This window comes from Ceratotherium simum, chromosome 31 (genome assembly GCF_057802395.1).
Source record: "Ceratotherium simum simum isolate JZ-2026a chromosome 31, ASM5780239v1, whole genome shotgun sequence".
Classification (NCBI taxonomy): Eukaryota; Metazoa; Chordata; class Mammalia; order Perissodactyla; family Rhinocerotidae; genus Ceratotherium; species Ceratotherium simum.
The window spans coordinates 13,245,506-13,273,152 of NC_141930.1; the positions used below are offsets into that span (position 1 = coordinate 13,245,506).

Genomic DNA, 27,647 nt, shown 5'->3' on the forward strand with positions numbered 1-27,647 from the left:
CCCCAAAATTCATATGCTGAAGCCCTAACCCCCCTCTCAGACTGTGACTGGATTTGGAGATAGGGTCTTTAAAGAGGTGATCAAGGTAAAATGAGGTCATTAGGGTGAGCCCTAAACCAATATGACTGGTGTCCTTATAAGAAGAGATTAGGACACACACACAGAGGGAAAAGCATGTGAAGACACATGGAGAGGAAGGCGATCTCCAAGCCAGAGAGAGGCCTCAGAAGGAACCAAATCTGCCAACATTTGATCTCAGACTTCTAGCCTCCAGAACTGTGAGAGAACAAATTTCGGTTGTTTAGGCCACCAAGTCTGTGGTATTTGTTATGGAAGCCCTAGCAAAATAATACACTGTGCAAAAAAGATTTTAAGTGGAGAATAAAATCTTTGAAAAAAAAATACTCAATTTATTCTAACTCAAGTGAGGGTGGTGTAAGAGGGTAAAATTCAAACAAAAGAGCATTTCTTCAGCATTCCCAACGATGGCTTCCGCAACACATCTGTATAGTCCCTAAAATGAGGAATAAGAAACACAAGCAATATAAAATGTTAGATGCTTTCTTTTGTAAGACTTTTACATGAATTTTCTCTTTCTAGGAGGAAGCCATTTAAATTGAATTGGTTATCATTTTCTCAGTTTTCTAATGAGATGAAACTTTGTATGCATTTGAATTCAGCGAGCATAAAACCCATTTATTTCCCAATTATGAGAGGATGTTTTTTAACAATTTTTTGAAACTAGCCTATGAGATTTTCAAGCATTAGATATCATTTGTAACAAAATAGGTAAAGAATATGCATTGTTAAAGTTTATTTTAAAATAGTCACCAAAAGTGAAATGTGCACAATTTCATTGCTAGGTATCTAATGCAAATCTCCAAAATTTACATCATTATTATTCATGGAGGCAGTTCTTGAGTTATACACAGTGGCCATACAGTGCTATCACCCAAAGATCATTCAACAAACTAATAATGAGCATTTGCATTACTTTTGGCCATGTCTGTTAGAGGAAAAAAAGGAAGTAAAAAAAGAACTTTCTTGTGTGTAACTTTTCCATATTTCTATATTCTACAGAAAGAAGAAATAGCAAGATGCCCAAAACCAAATAAAAGTGAAAAAATAATCTTGAATATTTTTTTTTTCGTGAGGAAGATCAGCCCTGAGTAACATCCATGCCAATCTTCCTCTTTTTGCTGAGGAAGACTGGCCCTGAGCTAACATCCATGCCCATGTTCCTCCACTTTATGTGGGACACGGCCACAGCATGGTCTGACAAGCGGTGCGTTGGTGCGTGCCAGGGATCTGAACCCGGGCCGCCAGTAGCAGGGCGCGTGCACTTAACCACTATGCCACAGGGCTGGCCCCAAATCTTGAATATCTTAACCTTGAATCACTTTTCTTAGAAGTTGTACATTGTTTGTTTCAAATTCTTAACACATCTGTTACTGCAAAAGGTTAAGGAAATACAAAACGACTCTTGAACAATACCTTAGGAAATCGTATTCCCCTGAAGGAGAATGGTACTGTTGTATTCACAGTCTCTGAAAATAAAAGACAAAAGTTATTGGTCATCATTAGGTGATTTTTTTTTTGTAGTATAGAGTGTACTTTTTATACTTTTCCTACTAGCAGAAGCAGTCCCAAGCAAAATGTAGAGAAATAATGAATCTCCAACCCTGGCTATGGTTCTCCCGTGGCTTCCTCTGCCACCCCACGCTCTCTCAGTACCAGCCTGTATGTCATCCCTCAGGAGACGCAAACGTTTAAGGCTCACTGGCCTCAGTAATGAATGAATGATGAACAAGCTAGTGCTAATATGCTTCATCCCAAGTTACATATGTGCATATTTAATATTGCTGCTCCTTTAGCAGGGTATAATAAAGAAGAATCTTCCTAAAGGTGGAAGCTTAGTCTAGTGATGGGTGATCGAAATAATGCAGCCAGGGTACCAAAGCTCCTTCCAATCCCACCACTGAGAAGGCCAATTATTCAGTCACTGTTGAAACGCACAGCCATGGGCCTGGCCCTACAGAAGCTGTAGACACCGAGTCAGAAGGGCAAGAAAAACTGTGCTCCACTGACCTACTCAGAAACAACAAAGGAGTGAACTTATAGGGTAAGGGTAGAAAGATGTAAATGTTTTGAATCTCTAACAAAAGCAATAGTGACCAAAAATCTTTTTCTAAGTAATATAAATAGTCAAATGCAAAACTATAATGGTTATTGTTCTCAAAACTGGCTAAAGACAATCCTTAATCGCAAATGAATAGATTATGTCTGCATGAATACATCTATTCTCAAAAAAGTACTTATTTGTTTCTGGGTGTATCCTTATTAGGGGTGTTAATACAGTGAGATGTCGGTTCTCGATCTTGGTAAAGTGATCATGTCTTCATGATCTTATGATCTTTCATTCAAGGCCAATTCAATTCAAATTTAATAGTTCAACAAACATTTATTGAAAGCCTAGTAGGTACCAGGGACTAGGGAGACAAAAGTTAGTACAACACTGTCGCTTTCCTCAAAGTATTAGTCTATCAGGGATATAGACATGCGGAGAAACCATTCCAAACACAATACACAATGAAAAGGCGCAGTAAGGATAAAGGCAGTATAGCATTTTTGGTAAGAATGATGGCTCTGGGGCCAGAAATGCTTAGATTTGAATCCCATCTCCTCTACTTACTTGGTGTGTGACCTTGGGCAAGTCACTTAACTTGTCTGTGCCTCAATAAAATGGCAATGGATAATAACACATACCTCCCAGGATTATTATGAGGGCTATGTGAGTTAATACACGTTGAGTGCTCAGCACAAGGCCTGGAATTGTTATTAACGTTAAAATGTCATTTATTATAACATTAAATGTTATTCCTTCTTTCTAGACCCCCTTCCCGTGGCATCTTGTGAATAATAATGATACTATTATTAATATTATCATCGATATTATTATTGTTATTCACAAGATGCCACGGGAAGGGATCCAGAAAGGAGGAGAAAGTGACAGCTGAATTGTCATAAAGGATGGCAAGAAGGGAAAGGGAGGGCATTCAGGTTCGGGAAGAAGAGCAGCAAAGGCAGGGAGGTGAAAATCAATATGACTTACGCACACGCCTGCAAGACGCTCAGCGTTACTGAGCTAAGGAGAAGCAGCAATGCCAAGAAGCGAGTCTGAAGACGTCAGCGTGAATGCGCTCAGGGTCCACAGTCAAGAGGACAGAGGGCACGGAAAAACATACAGTGCACGTGAAATACCGAGACTTTGTTTAGAGAGATGAGTCACGTGACCGTGTAGTGATGGATTTAAGGGGGCACTAAGAGTCAGGGAGCCCAGTTTGAGGCCAGGAGGCCGTGATGGTGGTGAGGAGAAGAGGAGGTATTTGCCTCCCCATACCGCCATCTCAGGAGCCCCCTCCAATTACGGTCTATCTCTCTAACCTGCTGCTTTCCTTGAGAGCGCTTATCATAAACTGAATCTTATTTCATTTTTCTCTCTATCTTATTTCACGACTTAGTTGTCATCTTGTTTCCTCTACTCATCTATAAGCTCCATGAGAGCAGGGGCTTTGCTTTGGTCACTTCTGAATTTCCCGCTCTTAGTACCTGGTCCCTGCAGACCGGGCTCCAGGACCAGCTACATAATTTACAAGGCTCAATGCAAAATGAAAATGGGGCCCCTTATTCAAAAATCAGGGGAGACATCCCGTTAAAGGTACTAAAATATAAAGCTTTTTCCTTTTCTTCCACAGTCTCTCTCTTTCTGGACTTGCCATGATATTTTTTATTTGCCATTTAATATCATTCAAAATAAAACAAAATTTCAAATGTATTAGCATGGATTTTACCATTCGTCTTTATATTGAACAATGCCAGTTTTAAACACAAATAGAGCATTTAGCTCTAAGGCAGAATCACTGAAATTACACAATTTGTATTTCATGGCTCATCCCCAGACGGTGCCTCAAGCCAGACTCAGGAAGTCTGGAATAAGGAAGAGAAGGTCCCCCCAGGCATGGAACATCAAGTTCCAGGACATGGAACCTGAGGGAATGTTCTCTTGGCACAGGGCACAAGGTGAGTGTAGAAGGCTCCCAGGGCTTCTGCATGACTTGGACACCTGTGTAAAGCTTGGGCCTGACAGAGGCCCCCTCCCACATGCTGTCAGATGCCTCATGCCCCTGAGGAAGGTGGGGAAGTCAAATCAGGCATCTTTTCTCCCCGCAGGCCTGCTGTCCCATGAGTGACCCTCAAGGGCTTTGCACCCTCCATGCAATATCTCCACGAGCTACCTGTTGGCAGGGGGCAATCTCACCTCCACCTGGTTGCCCACTGAACAGTGCCGTGGTGCTGCCAGCCCAGGTGGGGTGTCGCTGCCATACCCTAAGCCAGACACTGCAGGGCATGTGTGCCTGACTCTTACAATCCCTGTATCTAGGCTCCCACCAGGGGCAGAGAGTGGCAGGTGTCACTGGATGGGACTGGGGAGGGGGATGCCAGGCAGGGCCCAGGGTGCCAGCAGGGGAGTGAGCAGTGGGAAGTGAAGAACATGTCCAGGGGAGGTGAGTATATGCCCCACTGTCCCATTAGACTTCACTTAAAAACACTGATTCATGTAAGTTTATATGGAACAATGAAAGACCCTGAATAGCCAAAGCAACACTAAGAAAAAAGAACAAAGTTGGAGGTATCACAGCCCCTGAATTCAAAATATACTACAAAGCTATAGTAATCAAAACAGCATGGTAGTGGCAGAAAAACAGACACATAGATCAATGGGACAGAATTGAGAGCCCAGTAATAATCTAGGGACACCTAATCTTTGACAAAGGAGCCAAGAACATACAATGGAGAAAGGAAAGTCTCTTCAATAAATGGTGCTGGGAAAACTGGACAGCCATGTACAAAAAAATGAAAGTAGACCATTATCTTACACCATACACAAAAATTAACTCAAAATGGCTTAAAGAATTAAATGTAAGATCTGAAAGCATAAAACTATTGGAAGAAAATATAGGCAGTACATTCTTTGACACCAGCCTTAGCAGTATCTTTTCAAATACCATGTCTACTCAGGCAGGGGAAACAAAAGAAAAAATAAACAAATAGGACTACATCAGACTAAAATGCTTCTACACGGCAAAGGAAACCATCAACAAAATCAAAAGACAACCCACCAACTGGGAGAAGATATTTGCAAATCATATATCTGACAAGGGGTTAATTTCCAAAATATATAAAGAGCTCATACAACTCAACAACAAAAAATGAACAATCTGATCAAAAAATGGGCAGAGGATGTGAACAGATATTTTTCCAAAGAAGGTATACAGATGGTCAACAGTCACGTGAAAAGATATTCAACATCACTAATTATTAGGGAAATGCAAATCAAAACTACAATGAGATATCACCTTACGCCCATCAGAATAGCTATAATTAACAGGACAAGAAAGACAAAATTGTTCCATTTGCAACAACATGGATGGACCTTGAAGGTATTATGCTAAGCAAAATAAGTCAGACAGAGAAAGACAAATGCCATATGATGTCAGTCATACTTGGAAGATAAACACATAGATAAAGGGAACAGATTAGTGGTTATCAGAGGGGAAGGGAGTCGGGGAAGGGCAAAAAAGGTAAAGCGGGGGCTGGCCTGGTGGCACAGTGGTTAAGTGCAGGCAGTCCACTGCGGCGGCCTGGAGTTCACCGATTCGGAACCCCGGGCGTGCACTGACGCACCGCTTGTCAGGCCATGCTGTGGCAGCGTCCCATATAAAGTGGAGGAAGATGGGCATGGATGTTAGCCCAGGGCCAGTCTTCCTCAGCGAAAAAAGAGGAGGATTGGCAGATGTTAGCTCAGGGCTGATCTTCCTCACAAAAAAAAAGGGGGGGGTGGTAAAGGGGCACATATGTATGGTGACAGATAAAAAACAGATTATTGGTGGTCAACACAATGCAGTCTATACAGAAAATATTTATAATAATGTACACCTGAAATTTACACAATATTATAAGCCAATATAACCTCAATAAAATAAACACATATTCAAAGACAAAATTATTAAGAATCTTAAGACTATGATCACAGAATATTAAACTCCAAATGTGAATCCGAGTACAGGGCCCTGATTGTGAAGACAACCCTGTCAATTTGTAGAAGGGAGGGAGGCAGGATGGATGGGACTTGAGGATTTCAGAAAGAAATCAAGGGCAGGCCCCATGGCTTAGCGGTTAAGTGCGCGCGCTCCGCTACTGGCGGCCCGGGTTCGGATCCCGGGCGCGCACCGACGCACCACTTCTCCGGCCATGCTGCAGCCACGTCCCACATACAGCAACTAGAAGGATGTGCAACTATAACATACAACTATCTACTGGGGCTTTGGGGAAAAAAAGGAGGAGGATAGGCAATAGATGTTAGCTCAGAGCCAGCCTTCCTCAGCAAAAAGAGGAGGATTAGCATGGATGTTAGCTCAGGGCTGATCTTCCTCACAGAAAAAAAAAAAAAAAGAAAGAAAGAAAGAAATCAAGAGTAACTCCTAGCTTTCTACTTGGGGAGACCGCCCAAATGCTTACCAGGTCAGGTGGGAAGAAGAATCCCTAACCTCTTCTGTAGGGTAGCCCTCTTTTTAATTGTTTTGTCTCTCTTGGAAAGCTCATATTTTGGTCCTATCTCCCATTCTATTCTCATGGGAAGCTATCCTGAAGCCTCTGTCCACACTGAAGAAGCCAAGAGAGATCCAAGGCAGGGACAGAGAAAAGAAAGACAGAACTCTCACTTAGGCCCTCCTCCACTCTTCCCAAAAGGTATGCATGCAGCTCACTTGTGGTCCAGTCCAGTTCTCCTGGCAACTATGCAGGAGGCAGGACCCAAGCCTTGGATGGTGTTATGGGTTGAACTGTGTCCCCCAAAAGGATGTTGAAGTCCTAACCCCCGGTGCCTATGAGTGTGGCCTTATTAGGAACCAGGGCCTTTGCAGATGGTCAAGACAAGGTCATTGAGGTGGGGTCTAATCCAATATGATTGTGTCCTTATAAAAGAAGGGAAATTTGGATGCAGAAACAGACATGCATAGAGGGAAGACTGTAAAGGGACACAGAAAGAAAATGGCCATTTACAGGCAAGAATCGCCTGGAGCCACCAGAAGCTACGAGAGAGAACTGGAACAGATCCTTCCCTAGTGCCTTCAAGGGGAGCACAGCCCTGCCAACACCTTCATCTTGGACTTCTAGCTTCCAGAACTGTTAGACAATAAATTTCTATTGTTCTAAGCCACTCAGTTCGTGGTACTTCATTACAGCAACCCTAGCAAAATTCTGGAAACAGGGATAACGGACTTATTAAGTGTAAGATGCCTTTGAAATATTCATTTATTTATTCATAAATATATTTTTGAAAGAAACAAAGATTGTGTGTGCGTGTCTGTGTCTGTGTGTGTGTAAGAAGTGGTAACATTACGGGTAATTTTTATTTTATTTTTGCTTGCCATATTTTCTTTTTTTTTTTTTTTAATAATTTTATTTATTTATTTTTCCCCCAAAGCCCCAGTAGATAGTTGTATGTCATAGCTGCACATCCTTCTGTTGTTGTATGTGGGACATAGCCTCAGCATGGCCGGACAAGCGGTGCATCGGTGCACGCCCGGGATTCGAACCCCGGACCGCCAGTATCAGAGCACACGCACTTAACCGCTAAGCCACGGGGCCGGCCCCGTGCTTGCCATATTTTCTAAATATCAAATCCTAAAAAGACATGACTTTTGTAACAAATACAAAAAGGAAAGTTCTTTTAAAAATAGATATGTATGGTACTTGCAAATTTGATTCCCAAATTTTCAAGGGTCTCTTGGTAGCATCAATGCTTCTTAAATCAGAATGCCCTGAGCTCTGGGCCCATATACTCAGCTGCCAGATGGCCACGTTTATTTGAACATTCCAAAATTACCTTGAGCTCAACATGCCCAAAGCAGAACTGTTATCTTTCTCTTCAAAAACCTGCCCCTTCTTTTGCGTACATCATTTCAGATAATGGCACTTCCATTCATCCAGCCACGGGCCCTGCGTGGTTCTTGATTTTACCTCATCTTCGCCTGCCACATCAAATCAGTCAGCATGTCCAGCCGGTTCTGTCTCCCAATAGGCTCTCTTTCCCCTCCTCTCTACTGCCAGGGCTGCCATCTTCGTTCAGCCCTCACGGTCTCTCACCCAACCTCTCAGATGCTTTTCCTTCTGCCCAACTTTCCTGCCTCAGCCAATTCCCACCTCCTTCCATATGGACACTAGTTACCTGCAAAAATGGAAATCTCAGTGGGTCGTCCCTACCCACTGAGGAGAGGATGCAGATCAGTATTTCACGCACAACTTAGGTGCTCGCTCATGTCCCCGTTTCCAGGCTCATCTCCAGCAATTCCCCACAAACACATTCTGCTCCTGCTACAAAAAAACTACTCTCCGAATAAACCATATTCTTTCATGGCTCAGTGTGTTTGCATATGCTGTTTCCCCTCCAGGAAACGTCCTTCCTCTTCGCTCTGATGTTCTCAGATTCAAGACTCTAATAAAACACTCTCTGAAGCCTTATCTGAGTTCTGCTGTCACAGTAAACAATGGATAACTATACAGTTAAATCTAAGAGCATATAATTCTATTAGGTTTACAACATTTTTTTGTCATTTTTGTTCCCATGACTGTCTTTTCCAGAACAGAGCGACTTTCTGGGGAGGGAGAACCTATCATTCAACTTTGGATCACCAGAGTCTAAATCATAACTTGCTCAAATTAGGCTCAACAGATGTTTGTAGAAGGAAAGGAGGGAGGGAAGAAGCAGGCAGGCTGGGTTGAGTCTGACACAACTTAAATCTCAAGAAAGGGAAACTTCGAAAATTCAGATAAAGTGTCAAAATAATCCCAGAGAGATTATGTGAAATAATTGTAAAACAGTTGTTTTTAGCAACAGTAATCTGCCAAGAGGATTTTTTTTAAAGAGAAAGCGTGGTACAGAGGAAGAGCCGGCCTTAGGAGTCAGGAGGCTGCTCCATGACTAGCTCTCCAAATGAGCAAGGGCACGTGACCGACCACTGCAGGCATTGGTTTCCTCACTCATAGAAAGGACAGGACTGTAGAAGCAGGAACAAAAGGATTCCTATTACCCACATGCATATTTATTATTCAGTAGCCGTAATCTTACATTCTTACTCTGAGCACTGTACTAAGCTTTTTCACACAGATTCTCTAATTTAATCCTTAAAACCATGTAAAATAGGTTTTACTGTCCCCATGTTACAGATGAGGAAACTGAGGCTGATAGAGGTTAAAGAACACACCCAAGGTTACATTGCTGGTAGGTGGAAAATCTGGGACACAGACCCTTTGCAACTCTGAGCTCAGACTCATAAGCAATGCCAGCTCCAGGATCTGTGTGTGGCTTGAGGGTGGCAGATAAGTTAATGATGTGGAAAGACGGTTGGCTGGGAGACCCATCTGGAAGCTTCATTTGCATAGCAAACACACTGATTTACTTAGAAACTACTTTCTGAATGACTGCTAGAAAATGTATAATCAAATTGAGGTACCTGTCAAAGCGAGTATAAGCTTTTCTGTTAAGAATTTTTATATTACTCTCATTCCATTAATTCTCTACACTTATTTTCCATTTTTTATCCCATCTATGTCTAATTTATGCTATGTTGCTAAATTTAATGCGTGCATGTAAACTACCCTAAATCTTTTTTTAAACAAAAGAGGGCACAGGTTAATGGTAAATAATTATATGGGAAAACATTCAACTGCAATAGTAATAAAAAAAAGTTAACAAAACAATTAGATATAAGTTTTTACCTAATAAAGTTTGTTTTTTAAACTTTTTTTTAAAATGATAATGCTCAATGTTAACAAGACAGAGATTAAACTACTATACCTACGTATTGCTGGTGGTACAATGTATAAACTGGTACGATCCTTTAGAAAAGCAATTTGGCCTTATGAAACCGAGCACAAAGGGGTTAAAAAATCTTCCCTGGGCTAGAAGTTAGCAAAAACTTTGAGATAAGCTTTGCTAACTGGAGCTGTGCATATTCAGCATAATCAACTGTTGTTTAAAACTAACCAGGTCGGGCGGCCCCATGGCTTAGCGGTTAAGTGCGCGCTCCGCTACTGGCGGCCCGGGTTCGGATCCCGGGCGCGCACCGACGCACCACTTCTCCGGCCATGCTGAGGCCACGTCCCACATACAGCAACTAGAAGGATGGTCAACTATGACACACAACTATCTACTGGGGCTTTGGGGGAGAAAAAAGGAGGAGGATTGGCAATAGATGTTAGCTCAGAGCCAGTCTTCCTCAGCAAAAAGAGGAGGATTAGCATGGATGTTAGCTCAGGGCTGATCTTCCTCACAAAAAAATAAATAAATAAAACTAACCAGGTCTTTCTGTCCCTCTCTAGTATATGAGTGAGCTGTCTGTCCCAGGAAGTCAAGGTCCAGACATCAAGATTCAGCCTCACAAGGCCAAACGCAGGCTGAAGATGAAAACTTTCCCAGAAAATTCCAGACAGTCAAGGGAAAGAAATTCAGTCTTCAAGGTCAAATGCAGGCTGGTGGGAAGGTGCCAGCCAGCACATCCACGTGCTCCCCCTCCCTAATCTAAAACCCCAACACATGGTCTCCCTCACAACCTTTAAAACCCCTTGCCTCCCATCTTTCAGAGAGACGGGACAAATTTGAGAGCTCTCGTCTCCCGGCTGATGTCACTTGAAATAAAAACTCTTTCCTTGCCATAAGCCTGGTGTTCTAGTTTTATTTGGCCCCTCTTGTGTGGTGGGTAAAGAACCTGGGTATGTATCCAGTAACACTTATGTAAACAAAACAACAAATATATTCAAACCGTTTAAGCTCAGAAATCTCTCTGAGCGTTATCTGTAACACCTTCTTCCAAACACAGGAATATTAAAATCTAAAATATGAGAAAAATTATATGCAGAAATATATTCATTATAATATTATTTATAATGGTAAAAATATCAGAAGTAAACTAAATGTCCAATAGGAGAACAGCTAAGTGAACCAGGGCACACTCCCTAAGGGAGATGTTTCACTGTGTAATGTTTATACTCTGATTTTTGAATCTCACGGAATATCTAGTCAAGAATTAAATTAATTAATTTTTAAAAAGAAAATAATTGTATAGTATACTTAAAACTACTTAAACAATATGTATAGATTTAAAAATGGGAAGGAAATACTCCACAATGTTTTTAGAAATATGATTCTGTGACTTTATTACAGTTTATACTTTCCAATTTGGAGTAATGTGACTATGATATTTATAATCTTTTAAACTATTTAAAATACTAGTTTAAAAATTTATTAGGGAAAAATTCATAGGTATGCAATAAGTGACACTTAAGGTCATAAATCTAAAATTTTCTGATTCTGTGAATAATTCTAGGGTGGAAAAAAGGGAGGGAAGGCATTGAAGAAATGAATGTAGCTGCATAGAAAAATCCAGTGAGTTTCTATGAAAAATAATAAAGGTAATGTTTAGAAAAAGAGATCCCTAACCAAGCATAAGTGTACGGTATTAAACTGAACAAGGTAAAAATTTTAATATCCCTTTAAACATACTCAAATTAGTGTCACCTTAATAACAATTCAGTAACATAATGGTAAAATGTTGTTTACGCTGCTAAAAGTAAAAACTTTGGATGGAAATAAAGAATTATTATCAGAAAAGGAACTCCACAGTTTTAGTGTATTTAATTTTCATAACATTCTCATAAAGTATGATATTCTATTCTGAGAGTAATATAAATTGAATGCTCACCTCCCTTCAGAGCTCTGCAAAAAGAATAATCATCATCAGATCCTCGGCAAACAACCTCTTTGCGCAGTGGAAGATCCACAGAGTTCACAGATAGATAGAGGTTGAAATGTAATTTTTTAATATCTCTTCCTTAAAAAGAAAAAAAAAATCCCATCAGCCCCTCAAATAGGAGATTCTTTTATAAATAATAATTAACATTTACTGTATACTTAAAATATGCCATGTGCTTTTCCTACGTTATTTCATTTAATCATTACAACTACTTATAACATGGGTATTGTAATCCTTGTTTTGCAGGTGAGAAAACTGAAGTTCTGAGAGGGTGTCTAGTAGACTGTAAGCAAATAGAATGTTCCACAGTAAGAATTATGGGTGGTATGTCTAAAAATAGAGGAACCTATTTTTTTGAGAAAACTATCAAATGAAGATATAAAAATTTCGGTTCTACTTACACTTCTGCTAGGAAGTTCCAAAGAAAGGAAAAGGAAAGGAAAGGAAGCGAGGATAATCAACTCATGCCTACTTTTTTGGAGGTTTGGTGAAAGATTTCTTGGAGAACAAAATTGAATTTTGATTAAAAATTGTATGTATGAGCTGTTTATTATTTCCTCATCATCTCTCTATTACAAATTAATATGGAAAATTCCAGTAAATAATGTATTTTGCTCAACCCTTCTAAGTTATTTAGTTGGCCCAACTGGAAAAGATATATAATCTTTTTTATAATGAAAACAATTATTATAATTCATTGAAAATATTCCCCTAATAATGTCACCGTGACTCATTGTAGCCACAATCAAGGGAAAATTTTTCCATCTTTAACTGGAACTCGGCTATGCTTTGCAGAACTGCCAGCTCCTTCCTCAAAACTACTCCCCTTCCTTTGGCGTTGGTGCTACCACTCTCTTCTGGTTGTCCTACAACCTCTCTGACTCCTTCTCCTCAGTCTAGCTCATTGACTCCTCTTTCTAAGGGTTCTAGCCTCAGTTCTCCTCGATTTTAACTCTGCACACTCTCCATGGCTTTAAGTACCACATAGGGTTATAATTCCCAAATCATCATCATTAGTCTCAACTTTTCTCCTGAGCACTTTTCCCCATATGCATTCAATAGCTCTACTCAAATGTTGCTCACTACCTTAGCCAAAAGATCCAAAATTGATTTCCTCATCTTCATCACTAAATCAGCACTTAGAATTCCCAATCCCACTTAATCTTACTAGCCTCCTTTTTATCCCCATTACCACTGTCTTAATGCAGACCCTCACTACTGTGAGGCTAAAGTAGCACCAAACTTCCTAATTTATCTCCATTTCTCTACTTTTAGGGTAAAGTGTGGAGAAGAAGAACATCATAGGGTCTGTTTCAAACAGTGGTCCCATGGCCCACTCTATGGACTTGGGTCTGATCCTCTCAAAAAGCAGGGATGTATGTAGAAGTTGAAGAGTTGTTTTCACAACGAATTCCTTGAGACACGGGCACACGGCAGTACTGCTGTGGTGTCCAATAACAGTGCAGGACAAGGGATCTTCTTCCATTTCTGCATGGAACACAGCGTGATTCCAGTTTTCAGTCACTCCAAGAAAGGCAATGCCGTTTTGACATCCCAACAGTCTACATCTTGAGAAGCTTCTTGTCCTTGGACCTCACTGTGGTCGTGTTAGGCACATCACCACTTGTGTGGCTCAGCAGGCTGGGGATATCAATGTAGGTTTTGGAATGAGAGACAAGAAACTTGGTGGCTGTCATGTGGAAACAAAGAAGACTGTCTTTTTTTATTGTTGGTGGTGGTGAGTTTTGTTTTGTTTTGTTTTTTGGTGAGGAAGATTGGCCCTGAGCTAACATCTATGCTAATCTTCCTCTATTTTGTATGTGGGACACCGCCTCAGCATGGCTTAATGAGCGGTGTGTAGGTCTGCACCTGGGATCCAAACTTGCAAACCCCAGGCCCCCGAAGCGGAGTGCAGAAACTCAACCACTACGCCACCCAGTCGGTCCCAAAGAAGACTGTTTTTGAGCTTACTTAAGACAACTCCAGGAGCTTTCAGAAATAACTTTGAGGGAGGCTTATGGTCCGGCTTTACTTATTTGTCAATCAGTTAATAATATACAAATAATTTACTAGAAAGACTATAAAGTCTCAAAATATATAATTTCCATTCCCTATCTATTTTTTTTTTTTAAAGATTTTATTTATTTATTTTTCCCCTCAAAGCCCCAGTAGATAGTTGTATGTCATAGCTGCACATCCTTCTAGTTGCTGTATGTGGGACTCGGCCTCAGGATGGACGGAGAAGTGGTGCCTCGGTGCGCGCCCAGGATCCGAACCCGGGCCACCAGCATCGGAGCGCGCGCACTTAACCACCAAGCCACGGGGCCGGCCCCCCCAATCTATTTTGATTCAAGGTTGTGCTTATAGTTCTCACTGAATTTAAATAGAGATAGGGCCATAAAAATAAGGTTGATGTCTATGAATGTGACCCCACACTTTATACAGACTTTCTAGTATATTCTAGGGAAACTCAGGTCATAATTGAGAAGCACTATAAAAAATATGACTGAATAATTCTTTTGTTACTGAATTAATATTATAGTATATAAATGTCATATTTAGCGAATGATTAAGGTATTTGCGGTGGCCACAGAGGTATGCTACTCAAACCTTCCTTCCAAAGAACTGGCTGGGAGGAGGGAAGTTGGCAGACAGCCTCCAACTGCAGCACCTTTAGACCCATCTCAGCACCCACCCAGGGTCCAAACTCTCACAGCCTGCTCCTTTAATGACAGAGCACGTCAAGGACAGAGCCAGCCTACTCCTTTCTGCCATAGGACACTTGTGATTCCAAGGTCCCCCATTGACCTGGCTGAGAGTGTCTCAGGGATGCGTTCTGTCTGGATGACCATCCTACCACCTTCTTCTTATTTCCCGCTCCTATTTCAAAGGTATCAGACCTGCACCTAAATCTGAATTCTCTCCTTGCCTACTCTGGCTTTCTCTTCCCTTTATTGTTCACAAGCATTTCCCCCAGTAAATCCCTTGTGTGTCTAATTCCTTCTTGGTATCTACTTTTCAGAGAACCTTAAGTGATACTGTATTGTATTATTATTACTTGGGCCAAGAAAGATACCACCTGCTCCCTGTGTGTAAGGGCAAGGGGTTCACTTGAAAATGAGACCATTTGTTATATAAATAATCACCTCTGCCAAACATCTGGGGGTAAAGCACACCACATAGACCAGAAAACAAAAACTAAGGAAAGAGGAAGAAATTGTAGAGCCTTAGCCAGGCAAAAATTTAGATTATTTCTTTCACCCTCGGCCAAGAAAGTGGAGCAAACAAGGTCAACTATATTTTTTTCTTTTTTTGTTTTTTTTTTTGGTGAGAAAGATTAGCCCTGAGCTAACATCTGTTGCCAGTCCTCCTCTTTTTGCTGAGGAAAATTGGGCCCGGGCTAACGTCCATGCTCATCTTCCTATACTTTATATGTGGGACGCCTACTACAGCATGGCGTGATAAGTGGTACATAGGTTCACGCCCAGGATCCAAACCTGCGAACCCCAGGCCACAGAAGCAGAGCATGCGAACTTAACCACTATGCCACCAGGCCGGCCCCCAAAGTCAACTATTCTCTCCTCTCTGCTACCTCTAAGCCTTACTGCTATCATTTCACTTATCATACCATATTATCTACATGTCTGTCCCTCCTATTGCACTGGGAGATTCTTGAAGGTCAAGAGAATGTCTTATTTATCAATGAATTCACAGTACCTAGCACAATACTTGAAATTATACTATGCATTTACCAAATATTTTTTAATGAATAAGTGAATACAAAAACAAAGTGTCAAAATACAGGTTGAACAATGAGATTCAGGAAAATTAAAACATGAGTTTATTGTCTGTTATATCTGGGTTCTCAGCTACCTTTTTTCTTATAAGCTGGAGAACTAAAATCTGGGGGAAAATGTTTCTTTAAGCTTATTTATGTGAAAGCACTTTGTAAAGTATAAGCTCCAAATATAAACTAGGGTGTAAATGATGATGATGATGATGATGAAAACAATAATGATCATGATGATGGTTAGAATTGGAGTTTCCTGGGATCCTAGGGCTTACAGGCAACAAACCTGATGGGTAGGAGAGGATGAAAGTTTTGTGTGTTTTCACAGACACTCAGATCCAGCCCAATGCTATCACCATCATGCAATTTAGTTTTTATTAAATTGTTGACAAGTAAAATCATAAAGAGGAAAAACAAAACACAACCCCCAAAAAAACAAAAACAATTGCATTCTTTTATCTCATCATCATCATATTTTTTTTCTAGAAAGGTCATCTTTAGAAAAAAATTCCTGGCTTGCTCATACATAGATCTTTGACTAGTGGAAAGCCAGTTTTGCTCATAGCTGAATACTAATGGTTGACAAAGGATATACCTATTAGATTGTTACAAGTCCCAAGTTATTACCATTTTCACCCCCATGCCATTATGTAATCCCCTCCCTGTCAGTGGGACCTAGTCTAGGGACTTTCTTCTAACAAATAGAATACAGCAAAGATGGTAGAGTGACGCTTCCATGATTAGGCTACATAAGGTTGTGACTTTTATCTTGTCAGCTGACTATCCCCCTTGCTGGCTTTGATGAAGCAAGAAGTCATGTTGAAAAGGCTCACATGGCAAGGAACTGAGGGCTGGCCAACAGCCAGACAGGAACTGAATACTGTCAACTACCACCTGAGCTTAGAAGTGAATCCTTCCCTAGTTGAGCCTTCAGAAGAGACCCCAGTCCTGGCTGAATCAATCAAAGGGGATTGATTGCAACCTCGTGGGAGATCGTGAAGCAGATACAGCTAAACCATACTGAGACTACTGATAGACAAAGACCCTGAGATAACAAATGTGTACTGTTTTAAGCCACCAAGATTGTGGTGATTTGTTACATAGCAATAGAAAACTAACACATGTATATGTGGAACACAATCATTTATCATTGATATGTCTTGAGCCCTTTTAATTGACCTACAAAAACAAAACTTTGGACTTACTTGGAGTGAAGAAAATATGCAAATTTCCACTGGTTCCCTTCAATTCTATGCAGGGGTTAGGAGTTATTGAAATCGGGAACTTCGTGTTATCTAAATGGAATAAAGATAATGGCAATAAATTATTACAAATCATTTCCAATAAGTAGACTATTTTGTATATCAGCCCCCAAAACATGCCTTTAGGGGCCGGACCGGTGACGAAGCGGTCAAGTTTGTGCGCTCTGCTTCTGCGACCCCGGGGTTCACAGGTTCAGATCCCAGGCACGAACCAACGCACTGCTTGTCAAGCCATGCTGCGGCAGCGTCCCATATAAAGTAGAGGAATATGGGCATGGATGTTAGCCCAGGGCCAATGTTCTTCAGAAAAAAGAGAAGGATTGGCAACGGATGTTAGCTCAGGGCTAATCTTCCTCACACACACACAAAAAAAGGCGCCTTTAGCATTAAAATTGTATAATGAGAAAATTTGAGGGTAGTTAAAAATGTCTCCCTCCCCAGAGGAGTGACATCAGAGTAGGAAGTCCAAGGACCTCCATCCCCCCACAAACACACCAATTCAGCAACAATTCACAGACAAATTCCCTTTGTGAAAAATCAGAAGCTAATTTAAAGTTTCCTGCATCCCAGGAGAATACAAAGCCAAACTCACCAAAGCTGGTGGGGAGATTTGGGATACCCTCTCACCGGAGACCTGCCCCTGGCACAGCATAATCAGGAAGAGATCTCCTAGCCCCCAGCTTTACACAGAAGGGAAGAGGTTGGTTCATGCATCCAGAGCCCCAAATTTTCCAAGGGGGATCCCCAGAGGACTGAAGAAATAGAAAGTCTGAATAGACCTATAACTAGTATGGATATTGAATCAGTAATCAAAAATTTCCCAACAGGGGTTGGCCCAGTAGCACAGCAGTTAAGCTCATGTGCTCCACTTCAGCGGCCTGGGGTTCGCTGGTTCCGATGCTGGGTACAGACATACGCTCCACTCATCAAGCCATGCTGAGGCAGCGTCCCACATAGAGCAACTAGAAGGATGTACAACTGTGACATACAACTATCTACTGGAGCTTTGGGGAGAAAACAAAAAAAAGGAGGAAGATTGGCAACAGATGTTAGCTCAGGGCCAATCTTCCTCTAAAAAAGAAATTTCCCAACAAAGGAAAGCCCAGGACCAGATGGCTTCACAAGTAAATTCTACCCAACATTTAAATAGGAACAACACCAATCCTCCTTAAACTCTTCCAAAAAATTGAAGAGGAGGGAACACTCTCAAACACATTTTTAGAGGCCAATATCACCTTGATACCAAAACTAGACAAAGACACCACAAGAAAAGAAAACTACATGCCAATATCCCTGATGAATATAGATGCAAAAATCCTCAACCAAATACTAGCAAAGTGAATTCAACAACACATTAAAAGGTTCATACACTTGGTTCATACCAAGTGAGATTTATCTCTCAGATGCAAGGATGGTTCAACATACAAAAATCAATTAATGTGATATACCACATTAATAGAATAAAGAATAAAAATCATATGATCCTCTCAATAGATGCAGAAAAAGCGTTTGACAAAATTCAACAACCTTTCATATAATATCTCAACAAACTAGGGTTAGAGGAAATGGCCTCAATACAATAAAGGCCATATATGAACAGCCCATATCTGACATCATACTCAGTGGTAAAAAACTGAAAGTTGGTCCTCTAAGATCAGGAACAAGGCAAGGATAATCACTTTCATCATAGTAGCAAAATGAAGAGGAAGAAGTAAAATTCTTCCTGTTTGCAGATGACATGATTTTATGTATAGAAAATCCTAAAGACTCCAAAAAAAACCTGTTAGAACTAATGAACAAATTTGGTAAAGTTGCAGCATAGAAAATCAACATACAAAAATCAGTTGTATTTCTATGCATTAACAATGAACTATTTGAAAAGGAAATTAGGAAAACAATCCCATTTATAATAGTACTGAAAAGAATAAAATACCTAGGATTAAACTTCACTAAGGAGGTGAAAGACTTGTATATTGAAAACTACAAAACATTGACGAAGGAAATTAAACAAGACACAAACAAATAGGAAGACATTCTGTGTTCACTGATTGGAAGACTTAATATTGTTAAAATGTCCACATTAGCCAAAGCAATCTACAAATTCAAAGCATTCCCCATCAAAATCTCAATAGCATTTTTTATAGATATAGAAAAAACAACTCTAAAATTCATATGGAACTACAAATAGCCAAACCAATCATGAGATCCAAATCTGGAGGCATCACACTTCCTGATTTCAAAGTATATTATAAAGCTACAGTAATCAAAACAGTATGGTACTGGCATAAAGACAGACATACAAACCAATGGAACTAAACAGAGAGCCCAGAAATAAATCCATGCATATAGTGTCAACTGATCTTTGACAGGGAGCCAAGAATGCACAATGGGGAAAAGATAGTCTCTTCAACAAATGGTGCTGGGAAAACTAGAGGTCCACAAGCAAAATAATGACATTGGACCATTATCTTACACCATACGCAAAAATCAACTCAAAATGGATTAAAGACTTAAACATAAGATTTAAAACTGTAAAAATCCTTGAAGAAAACATAGGGTAAAAACTTCATGACATTGGTCTTAACAATGATTTCATGAATATGACACCAAAAGCACAGGCAGCAAAAACACAAATAAACAAGTGGGACGACCTCAAACTAAACAGCTTCTGCAGAGCAAAGGAAACAATCAACAGAGTGAAAAGGCATCCTATGGAATGGGAGATGATATTTGCAAACCATATATCTGATAAGGGGTTAATCTCCAAAATATATAAGAATTCCAACAATTCAATTGTAAAAACGCTAGTAACCTGTTTTAAAAATGGACTAAGGATTTGAATAGACATTTCTCCAAAGAAGACATGCAAATGGCCAAAAGGTACATGAAAAAATGCTCAATGTCACTAAGCATAAGGGAAATGCAAATCAAAATCACACTGAGATATCACCTGACACCTGTCAGGACGGTATTATCAACAACAAAAAAAAAGACTACAAGTGTTGGTAAGGATGTGGAGAAATTGGAACACTTGTACACTGTAGGTGGGAATACAAAATGGTGCTGCCTCTATGGAAAACAGAATGGACATTCCTCAAAAAATTAAAAATAGAACTAGCATATGATCCAGCAATCACACTGCTGGGTATTTATCCAAGAGAATTAAATTCAAGATCTCGGAGAGATATTAGCACTCCCATATTCATAGCAGCACTATTCACAATAGCCAAGATGTTGAAACAACCTAAATGTCCATCGACAGAGGAATTGATAAAGAAAATGTGGTATAGATATACAATGGAATACTATTCAGCCTTTCAAAAAGATGGAAATTTTGCCATATACTAAAACATGGATGAACCTTGAAGACGTTATGATAAGGGAAATAAGCCAGTCATATAAGAAGGACAAATACTGCATGATTCCACTTATATGAGGTATCTGAAATAGTCAAATTCATAGAATCAAAGAGTGGAATGGTGGTTTCCAGGGGCTGGGGGGAGGGGAAAATAGGGAATTACTAATCAATGGGCACAAAGTTTCAGTCAAGCAAGATGAATAAGCTCTAGAGATCTGCTGCACAAAGTTGTACCTATAGTCAACACTACTGTATTGTACACTTAAAAATTTAAGAGGGTAAATCTCATGTAAACTGTTCTTACTACAGTAAAATAAAAAACACTGTACAAATACAAAAAAGAAATCTCCCCATAATGTAAACAGATTAGTGTTTTAATGCCCTTACACTGTTAAGGTGGAGGTTGACGGTATTAAATCACTTTAAACTGTTGGGGGTGGGGAAATTCCCCAACACATATTTTCATAAAATTACTTGTTCCATTTTGGGACTTTTTAACTTGTTCTTTTCTATGTTTCTCCTTTTTTCTCCACTGTCCTCTCCTTTTTTGTATGTTCCATTGGTTCAAAATAGAAAATACACATCAAGTACTTAGAGATCTAGTAAATATTAAGTGAGTGAATAAATGAATGAATGAGTTAATGAACTAATCCTCCTAAAGAGGGAGTTTCAAGAAGGGTGTAGATGAAGAGCTCATAAAAACACTAAGGAGGAGGGGAGAGAGACTATACCGGATTTGTTTAGATTTGCCCCTGAATGTAACCCTTAAAATTAATGTTAACATCTCTCATTCAATGAATTGAGTTTACCTGCAATAAAATTCTCATAGAATGAGCTATATTAAGTCATTTCACCTGATCACGGATATTCACAAACATTTGACCAAAAGATGTTCATCCCTGCATGGTTTATGACCAAAGAAAAAAAATGTCCAACTTGCAACAACATGGATGGACCTTGAGGGCATTGTGCTAAGTGAAATAAGTTAGACAGAGAAAGACAAATACTGTATGATCTCACTGATATGTGAAATAAAAAAAAAAAAAAACTGAACTCATAGATACAGAGAACAGATTGGTGGTTTCCAGAGGCAGGGGTTGGGCAGTGGGCGAAATGGACCAAGGGCGTCAAAAGGCACAAACTACCAGTCAAAAAATAAATAAGCCCTGGGGATGTAATGTTCAGCATGGTGACTACAGTTAATAACACTGTATTGTATATTTGAAAGGGTATATAAGAGGGTAGATCTTAAAAGTTCTCATTACAAGGAAAAAAAATTGTAAATATGTGTGGTGATGCATGCTAACTAGACTTATTGTTGTGATCATTTTGCAATATATACATATATTAAATCATTATGTTGTAGACCTGAAACTAATGTAACGTTATATGTCAATTATATGCCAATTTAAAAAAATGTCCAGAGGTGATGGAATAAATAAATATTGTACATCTATTTATTGAATTAATATGCAGTCATTAAAATATATTTTTAGAGTATTTAATGAATAGATGTTTATGGTATATAGTATATGATGGGCTGGCCCCCATCATAACACTTTATTTTACCTCTTTAATGGCATTTCCATTACATAAATATGCAGTTTCTTCTGACAGAATTGCCCTTGTCTTCACCAGTCTAGAAACTCCTTCTCTTCTTTCAAAATGTGCTCAGATATCATCAACTCTGTTAAGTCTTCCTTGACTCCTCCAAACCGCCTACTCGCATAGCCAGACACTATCACTCATAGTACTTGATCATCCCTCCACAGGCATTTATAAATCTTTATTACAATTATTCCCTTACATGTCTGTCTTCATAAAAATAGCACAAGTCTTGAGGAGGAAGCCTGTCTCATTCATTTTTCATGTCCCTGGCACTAGTGCAGTGCCGGGCACATGGTAGATAATAAATCTGTGTTCATTCACTTTCGCTTGGCACTTGCTATGTGTCAAACATTGCTCTGGGCCCTAGAGAAACAACAGTGAACAAGACAGTCAGAGGCCTTGCTCTTAGGAAACGTACATTCTAGTAAGAAAATCAAACAGGGTCATGGGATAAAGAGGGAGCGCGTGGTAGGAATGGAGGGGTAGGGGAGGAGGTGGTGGTGGTACCTCAGCTACGTTATTCAGTTAGTGAGTGACAAGAAGGGACCAGCCCTGTGGACACTGGAGAAACAACATCTTAATTAGAGGGATTCCTAGTAAGTGCAGACTAAGAGGGGAGAATGACTTTGATATGTTCAAGCAACAACAAACACACACTCACACACACACAGGCCATTATATGAGGTACCTAGAATAGGCAAATTCACAAAGACAGAAAGTAGAGTAGAAGTTACCGGAGATTTAGAGGAGGGAGAAATGGGGAGCTACTGTTTAACGGGTACAGAGTTTCTGTATGGCATGATGAAAAGTTCTGGAAATGGATAGTGGTGATGGTTGCACAGAATTGTGAATGTACTTAATGCCATTGAATTGTAAACCTAAAAATGGTTAAAAGAGTAAGTTTTATGTTTGTTATGTTGGTAATACAAGCAACAACAACAATAATAATAAAGGCCAGTGTGAATGGAAAATAATGAGGGAGGACGGGAATCATAAGGATCAGACAAGCAGGCAGGGACCATCTTGAGGGGTCTTGGAGCCCTTGGTATGAAGGCAGGATTTCACTGTAACTGTAGTGAAAAGCCACTGGAGGCTTCTAAGTAGGAGGAGTAACATTATCTAACCTATTTGTATTTTTAAAAGATCTCTCCAGCCTCTGTGCTGAGAACAGATTGTATGGGGGCAAGAATTGAAGTGGAGACAAGACAACTGAAGAGGTTGTTGCAGGGGCCAGAAGGGAGATGAGGGCAGCATGAGTGATAAGCAGAGGACAGTGAAGTAGTTGGCTTTATACTATATTCTGGATATAATAAAAACAGGAATCACAGAGAAATTGAACGTGGGAGACAAAGAAAAGAGATAATTAAGGATACCCCCAGCCTGGGGGCTAAGGGATTAGGTGGATGATGAGACAGGGAAGATTTAGGAAGAAACAGTTTTGGAAAGGTGTACGTCAAGAGTTCTAGCGGCAAATGGCTATTAAACTTCCCAGTGGCCACGTTAAGTTTGTAGAATAAATGAAGGAATCCTAGTGATATGTATAGTTATCCCTTCTGCCACACAAAAAGCCAGAAGTTTCTTGAGGATACCGGCTATATCTTATATAACCTTTGCATGCTCAGTATTCCGTAGCATAATAACTAAACCATATGCTTATTAAATAAAGACTTGTTAAATGGAATTAAATTCAACTGACTCAATTAGACTAAGTGGGGCAGGTAGGACTTTTGATGGCCCTCAAAAGGTTTGCATGAAACAGAAATATGGGCAAGAATAATTTGGGTTAGAGAATAGGAGAAGTACAACTAACAGCCAGTAAAGGGGTCTGCCTGCTTGGGGTAGGGGGACACACCAGATGCCAAGATACACCCGTCCAGCTGGAAGGATCATGCCATGACCACACATCCAATCAGTCAGCAAGTCCTGTCGGCTCCATCTTCAGAATACTTCCAGAATCTGCCCCCTTCTCTTCACCTCCATCACTACCGCTCTGGTCCAAGTCACCGTTCTCTCTCTCACCTGGATTATTGCAACAGCCTTGCTTCCACCCTTGCTCCCTTACAGGTTATTATCAACACAGGAGCCAGACCACGCTTTGCTCAGAGTAAAAGATAAGTCGTCCCCTGACCTACAAGGCCCTCACCTCCTCCCCATTTCCTTCTGTTACCTCGTCTTCTACTGCTTTCCCTCTCACTTACTCCTTCACAGCCACACTGGCCTCCTTGCTATCCCTCCAACACACCAGACACGTTCCCACCTCAGAGCCTTTGCACTTGCTCTTTCCTCCACCCCTTCCCCTAGACATCTGCATGGCTCACTCCCTCCACTATTCTAGGTGCTTGCTAAATGTCACCTTCTCAGTGAGGCCTTCCTTGGTCATCCTAATTTATAATGCAACCCCTTTCCCAATCTCTGCCCTCTCTCTTCCCTCCCCTGCTTTATTTTTCTCTCTCACCAATTACCACCATCTGATATGCTGAATATTTTACTGATGGAAACTCCATGAGGGCAGGTACTTTTGTCTCTGTTGCTCACTGCTATATAATACGCTCAGTGTCTAGAACAGGAACATGCCAGATGGTCAGTGAATCCTGGTTTAATCATAATCCATTAATTCCTTGGGTTTCTGGACTATTTGTAGCAAAAAAAAAAAAAAAGGTTAGAACTGAATCTGACCACTCTAGGTTACAGGAGGGTGTGTGTCTAGAGCTCACACACCCACGTTTTCCGCCTTTTCCAAAGTTAGGCAATAAAACAGCCAATTCTTGCCATTTCTGTATGTTATGGGCTGAATTGCGTCCCCGCTAAATTTACATGATGATGTGCTAACCCGCAGTCCTTCAGAATGTGATTGTATTTGGAGACAGAGCTTTTAAAGAGGAGATTAAGTTAAAGAGAGGCCAGTCAGGTGGGCCCTGATCCAATATGATTGGTGTCCTTAGAAGAAGGGGAGATTTAGACACACAGAGAGTCCCGAGGGATGAGCACACACTGAGAAAAGGCCATATGAAGACACAGCAAGAAAGCAGCCATCTGCAAGCCCAGGAGAGAGGCCTCAGAGGGAAACCTAACCTGCTGACCCTGGATCTTGGACTTCCAGCCTCCAGAGCTATGAGAAATAAGTTTCTGTTGCTTAAGCCCGCCAGTCTGCGGTGTTTTGTTACGGCAGCCCATGTGATACACTGTACATGCCCAGTAGCATGGCCAAATGGAAATCATCCTCCCAGAAATGACTGAATCAGGGCTTGTTGTTGTCACCAACATCCTCACAATATACTTGGAGGGACTAGTGCTTCCCACACAGCATGCATTTTCTGCTCAGCCAGGATGCGTGCTCTAAGGTGGGGAAGGGAGGGACATGGTAGTGGGGATGGTGGCTAGCAGAGTCTTGCTGGAGCTGTGTATTCTGCTTCCTCCCCACAGTTCCTACATCTATCCGTGGGGTGGCAGGAAAGGACCCCATTTCTCAGCATTAGAGAGAAACAGGTAAGATCCTCCCTCAAAAATCAAATCAAAAGACAAATCGAATTATTGTTCCTAAAAGATTAAAAGCAAAGTAATAATATGAAGTGTTATATAAATAAAGACCATACGGCACATAGTACAGAGAAGGGGGCATAATCAATATGTGGTACGGAGGGGCCAAAGCAGAGGAGAGAAGTAGAGGCCGCAGGTGCAGAGCCTTCCGGAAGGGGGGAATGTACACTGATCCTGCAGGGTGCAGAAACCTCAGAGAGAAGTTGAGGGGGAAGTCAGCACAAGCCACAAATAGGAAAAAAGCCACAAGTGTGAGATTGGTCACACCCCAAGGTCTTGTTCTCACACTCTGCAATTACTTTAATTCCCCGAAAGATACTTTATATCAGCGTTTTCCTGAGAGTGTTTCTCAGGACAGTCAACACACTCAAAAAATAAAGTAAAATAAAATTGAAAATCTAGGGATTAAATAGGTTTCTTCATTGCAGAATTTTTCAAAATTCAAAATACATTTGTAAATCTTCCTCAAATGGTTAGACCATAGATGCTTTTTCCCAAGAGAATCTCAAAGACCTAGCATTTTGGGAAGCACCCCTTTAAACCGAACTGATGTTGCTAGTGGGTAGAAAAGGGCAGCCAATCCATGGTGAGCAACGCAGTGGGAAGTACCAAACCAAAACAGAGGTCAAACCCTGAAACCATGCTTTCAGACCAGCAGACGTTTGTAGAGAAAGAGGGAGAAAAAACAAAACACAGTGATACAACCAGCTAATAACATTAGGAATGGCTGATTTAAAAAAAACAATCAAAATTATTGTTTCTATGTGACTCCTCACATAGAAAACTTGACCTCACAGCAATGCTTGTAAAATGGGCTCTAAAATCACTTTCATTTTACAGATAAAAGAGCTGGGATGCAGAGAGGCTAAGTACTTTGCTCCAGGTCACACAGCTAGTAACTGACAGAACCAGGCTTACATCTAATGAGGGAGGTGATTCCAGGAGCTCTCGAAATTCACAGCCTGAAACAATTACAGAGAACCTGTCACAGGCCCGGCACTGTGCTGAAAAAAGAACCACAGTGTGGAGCAATAATCGATTCCAGGAAGCAGCTAGCACTGTTCTGTCTTCTCAAGAAGAACCAGTAAGTCTTGGGGCTGAGACAAAATCTCAGAAGCAGACATTTCTGCCGAAACTGGGAAGAACCTGAAACCGAGCTCAAAGTAGAGACAACTGACCACAGGGAAAAGCAGAAGCATTTGGAAGTCAAGTACAGCACAGTTGAGAGACTCGTGAGGTCTGTGAAGGGTCGAGAAAACCCGCACAGGGCGGGAACCAGCCATCATTTTTGCTGCCAGCAGCAACTGGAACACTCAGTCATTTCCTGTGTCCCAGCGACAACAGAATAAGGTTCTTGTGAAAACTCACCCTTGAAATAGCCGTCGCTACAACTACTGTCTGTGGCCATTGTACTTACCACAGTAGCTGTACCAGATACTTGAATCAGAGGAGTTGCAGATCCAGTGTAGCTTCTCAGGTTCAGTAAATACAGAAGAAAACAGAGAGAAAAACAGCATAAATGAGAACATGATTCGATCTCTCCAAAACTTTAAAAATGCAAGGACAATCAATAACTAATCATCACTCTTCCCTTTCAGTATGTAGAAGAAATTTAACTTAGTCATCAGTCACATGATTTCTGAGTTCCTATCCAACTGTTTCCTCTTTTGTGTGTGTGTGTGTGTGTGTGTGTGTATGTGTGTGTGTGTGTTTAATATGTGAGCACTTCCTGCAAGGGGAGAGAGGAAAATGATTTAGAACATACTCTTCAAACGCTTGATGCAACTGAGGGTGACCAGAGCTTTACAAACAAAACAAGATACTTCCCAGCCAATAGAAAGTATCCTTTAGAATTCCAAAAGACTGGCACACCCTTTCCACCTGCATTGCTATTCTCTCCCATGAGCTCGTTACACAACACTTTCTCATGGCCCGGAGACCTGGACCTATAGATCTGAACTGACCAGTCTTATGCAAACTGTTTCCACTCAGCAGCAGGGTCAACCACGGGGCAGAGCCGGGATATGGGACACTAGCTGTGGTTCTGCTTTGTGAGCAGGGGTCCCACCAGGCTTGAAAAAGGATTATCTTGAGCCCTAATAATGAAATGATCATTATTTCGTGTGTGGCATGTATTTCATTTCAAAATTCTCAGTCCGTTTTAGAAAAACAGCTAATCTTTTAGATGCTGTGTACTTGAAATCCTTTATAAGATATAA

The 27,647-nt window shown here is 40.7% G+C and overlaps 1 protein-coding gene across 1 annotated transcript; it reads right to left on the reverse strand.

Moving 5' to 3' along the window:
* Positions 1-380: 380 nt before the first annotated feature.
* LY96 (lymphocyte antigen 96) lies at positions 381-27,072 on the reverse strand. Its single transcript, XM_004436294.3, has 5 exons — positions 26,846-27,072; positions 16,869-16,958; positions 11,823-11,951; positions 1,495-1,547; positions 381-514 (listed from the first exon to the last, which is right to left on the reverse strand). Exons 1-5 carry the CDS (start codon positions 26,955-26,957, stop codon positions 416-418), a joined length of 483 nt encoding a protein of 160 aa, XP_004436351.1. The 5' UTR covers positions 26,958-27,072; the 3' UTR covers positions 381-415.
* Positions 27,073-27,647: the final 575 nt, after the last annotated feature.

What these genes read in the sequence shown, in the direction of transcription:
- LY96 (XM_004436294.3), bottom strand. Translation starts at nt 26,957, where the DNA reads ATGTTCTCATTTATGCTGTTTTTCTCTCTGTTTTCTTCTGTATTTACT. An exon ending in GCATATTTTCTTCACTCCAA is followed by an intron (nt 11,952 to 16,868) that starts GTAAGTCCAAAG and finishes TTTCTTTTTAAG; the next exon opens with GAAGAGATATTAAAAAATTA. An exon ending in GGGGAATACGATTTCCTAAG is followed by an intron (nt 515 to 1,494) that starts GTATTGTTCAAG and finishes TCCTCATTTTAG; the next exon opens with GGACTATACAGATGTGTTGC.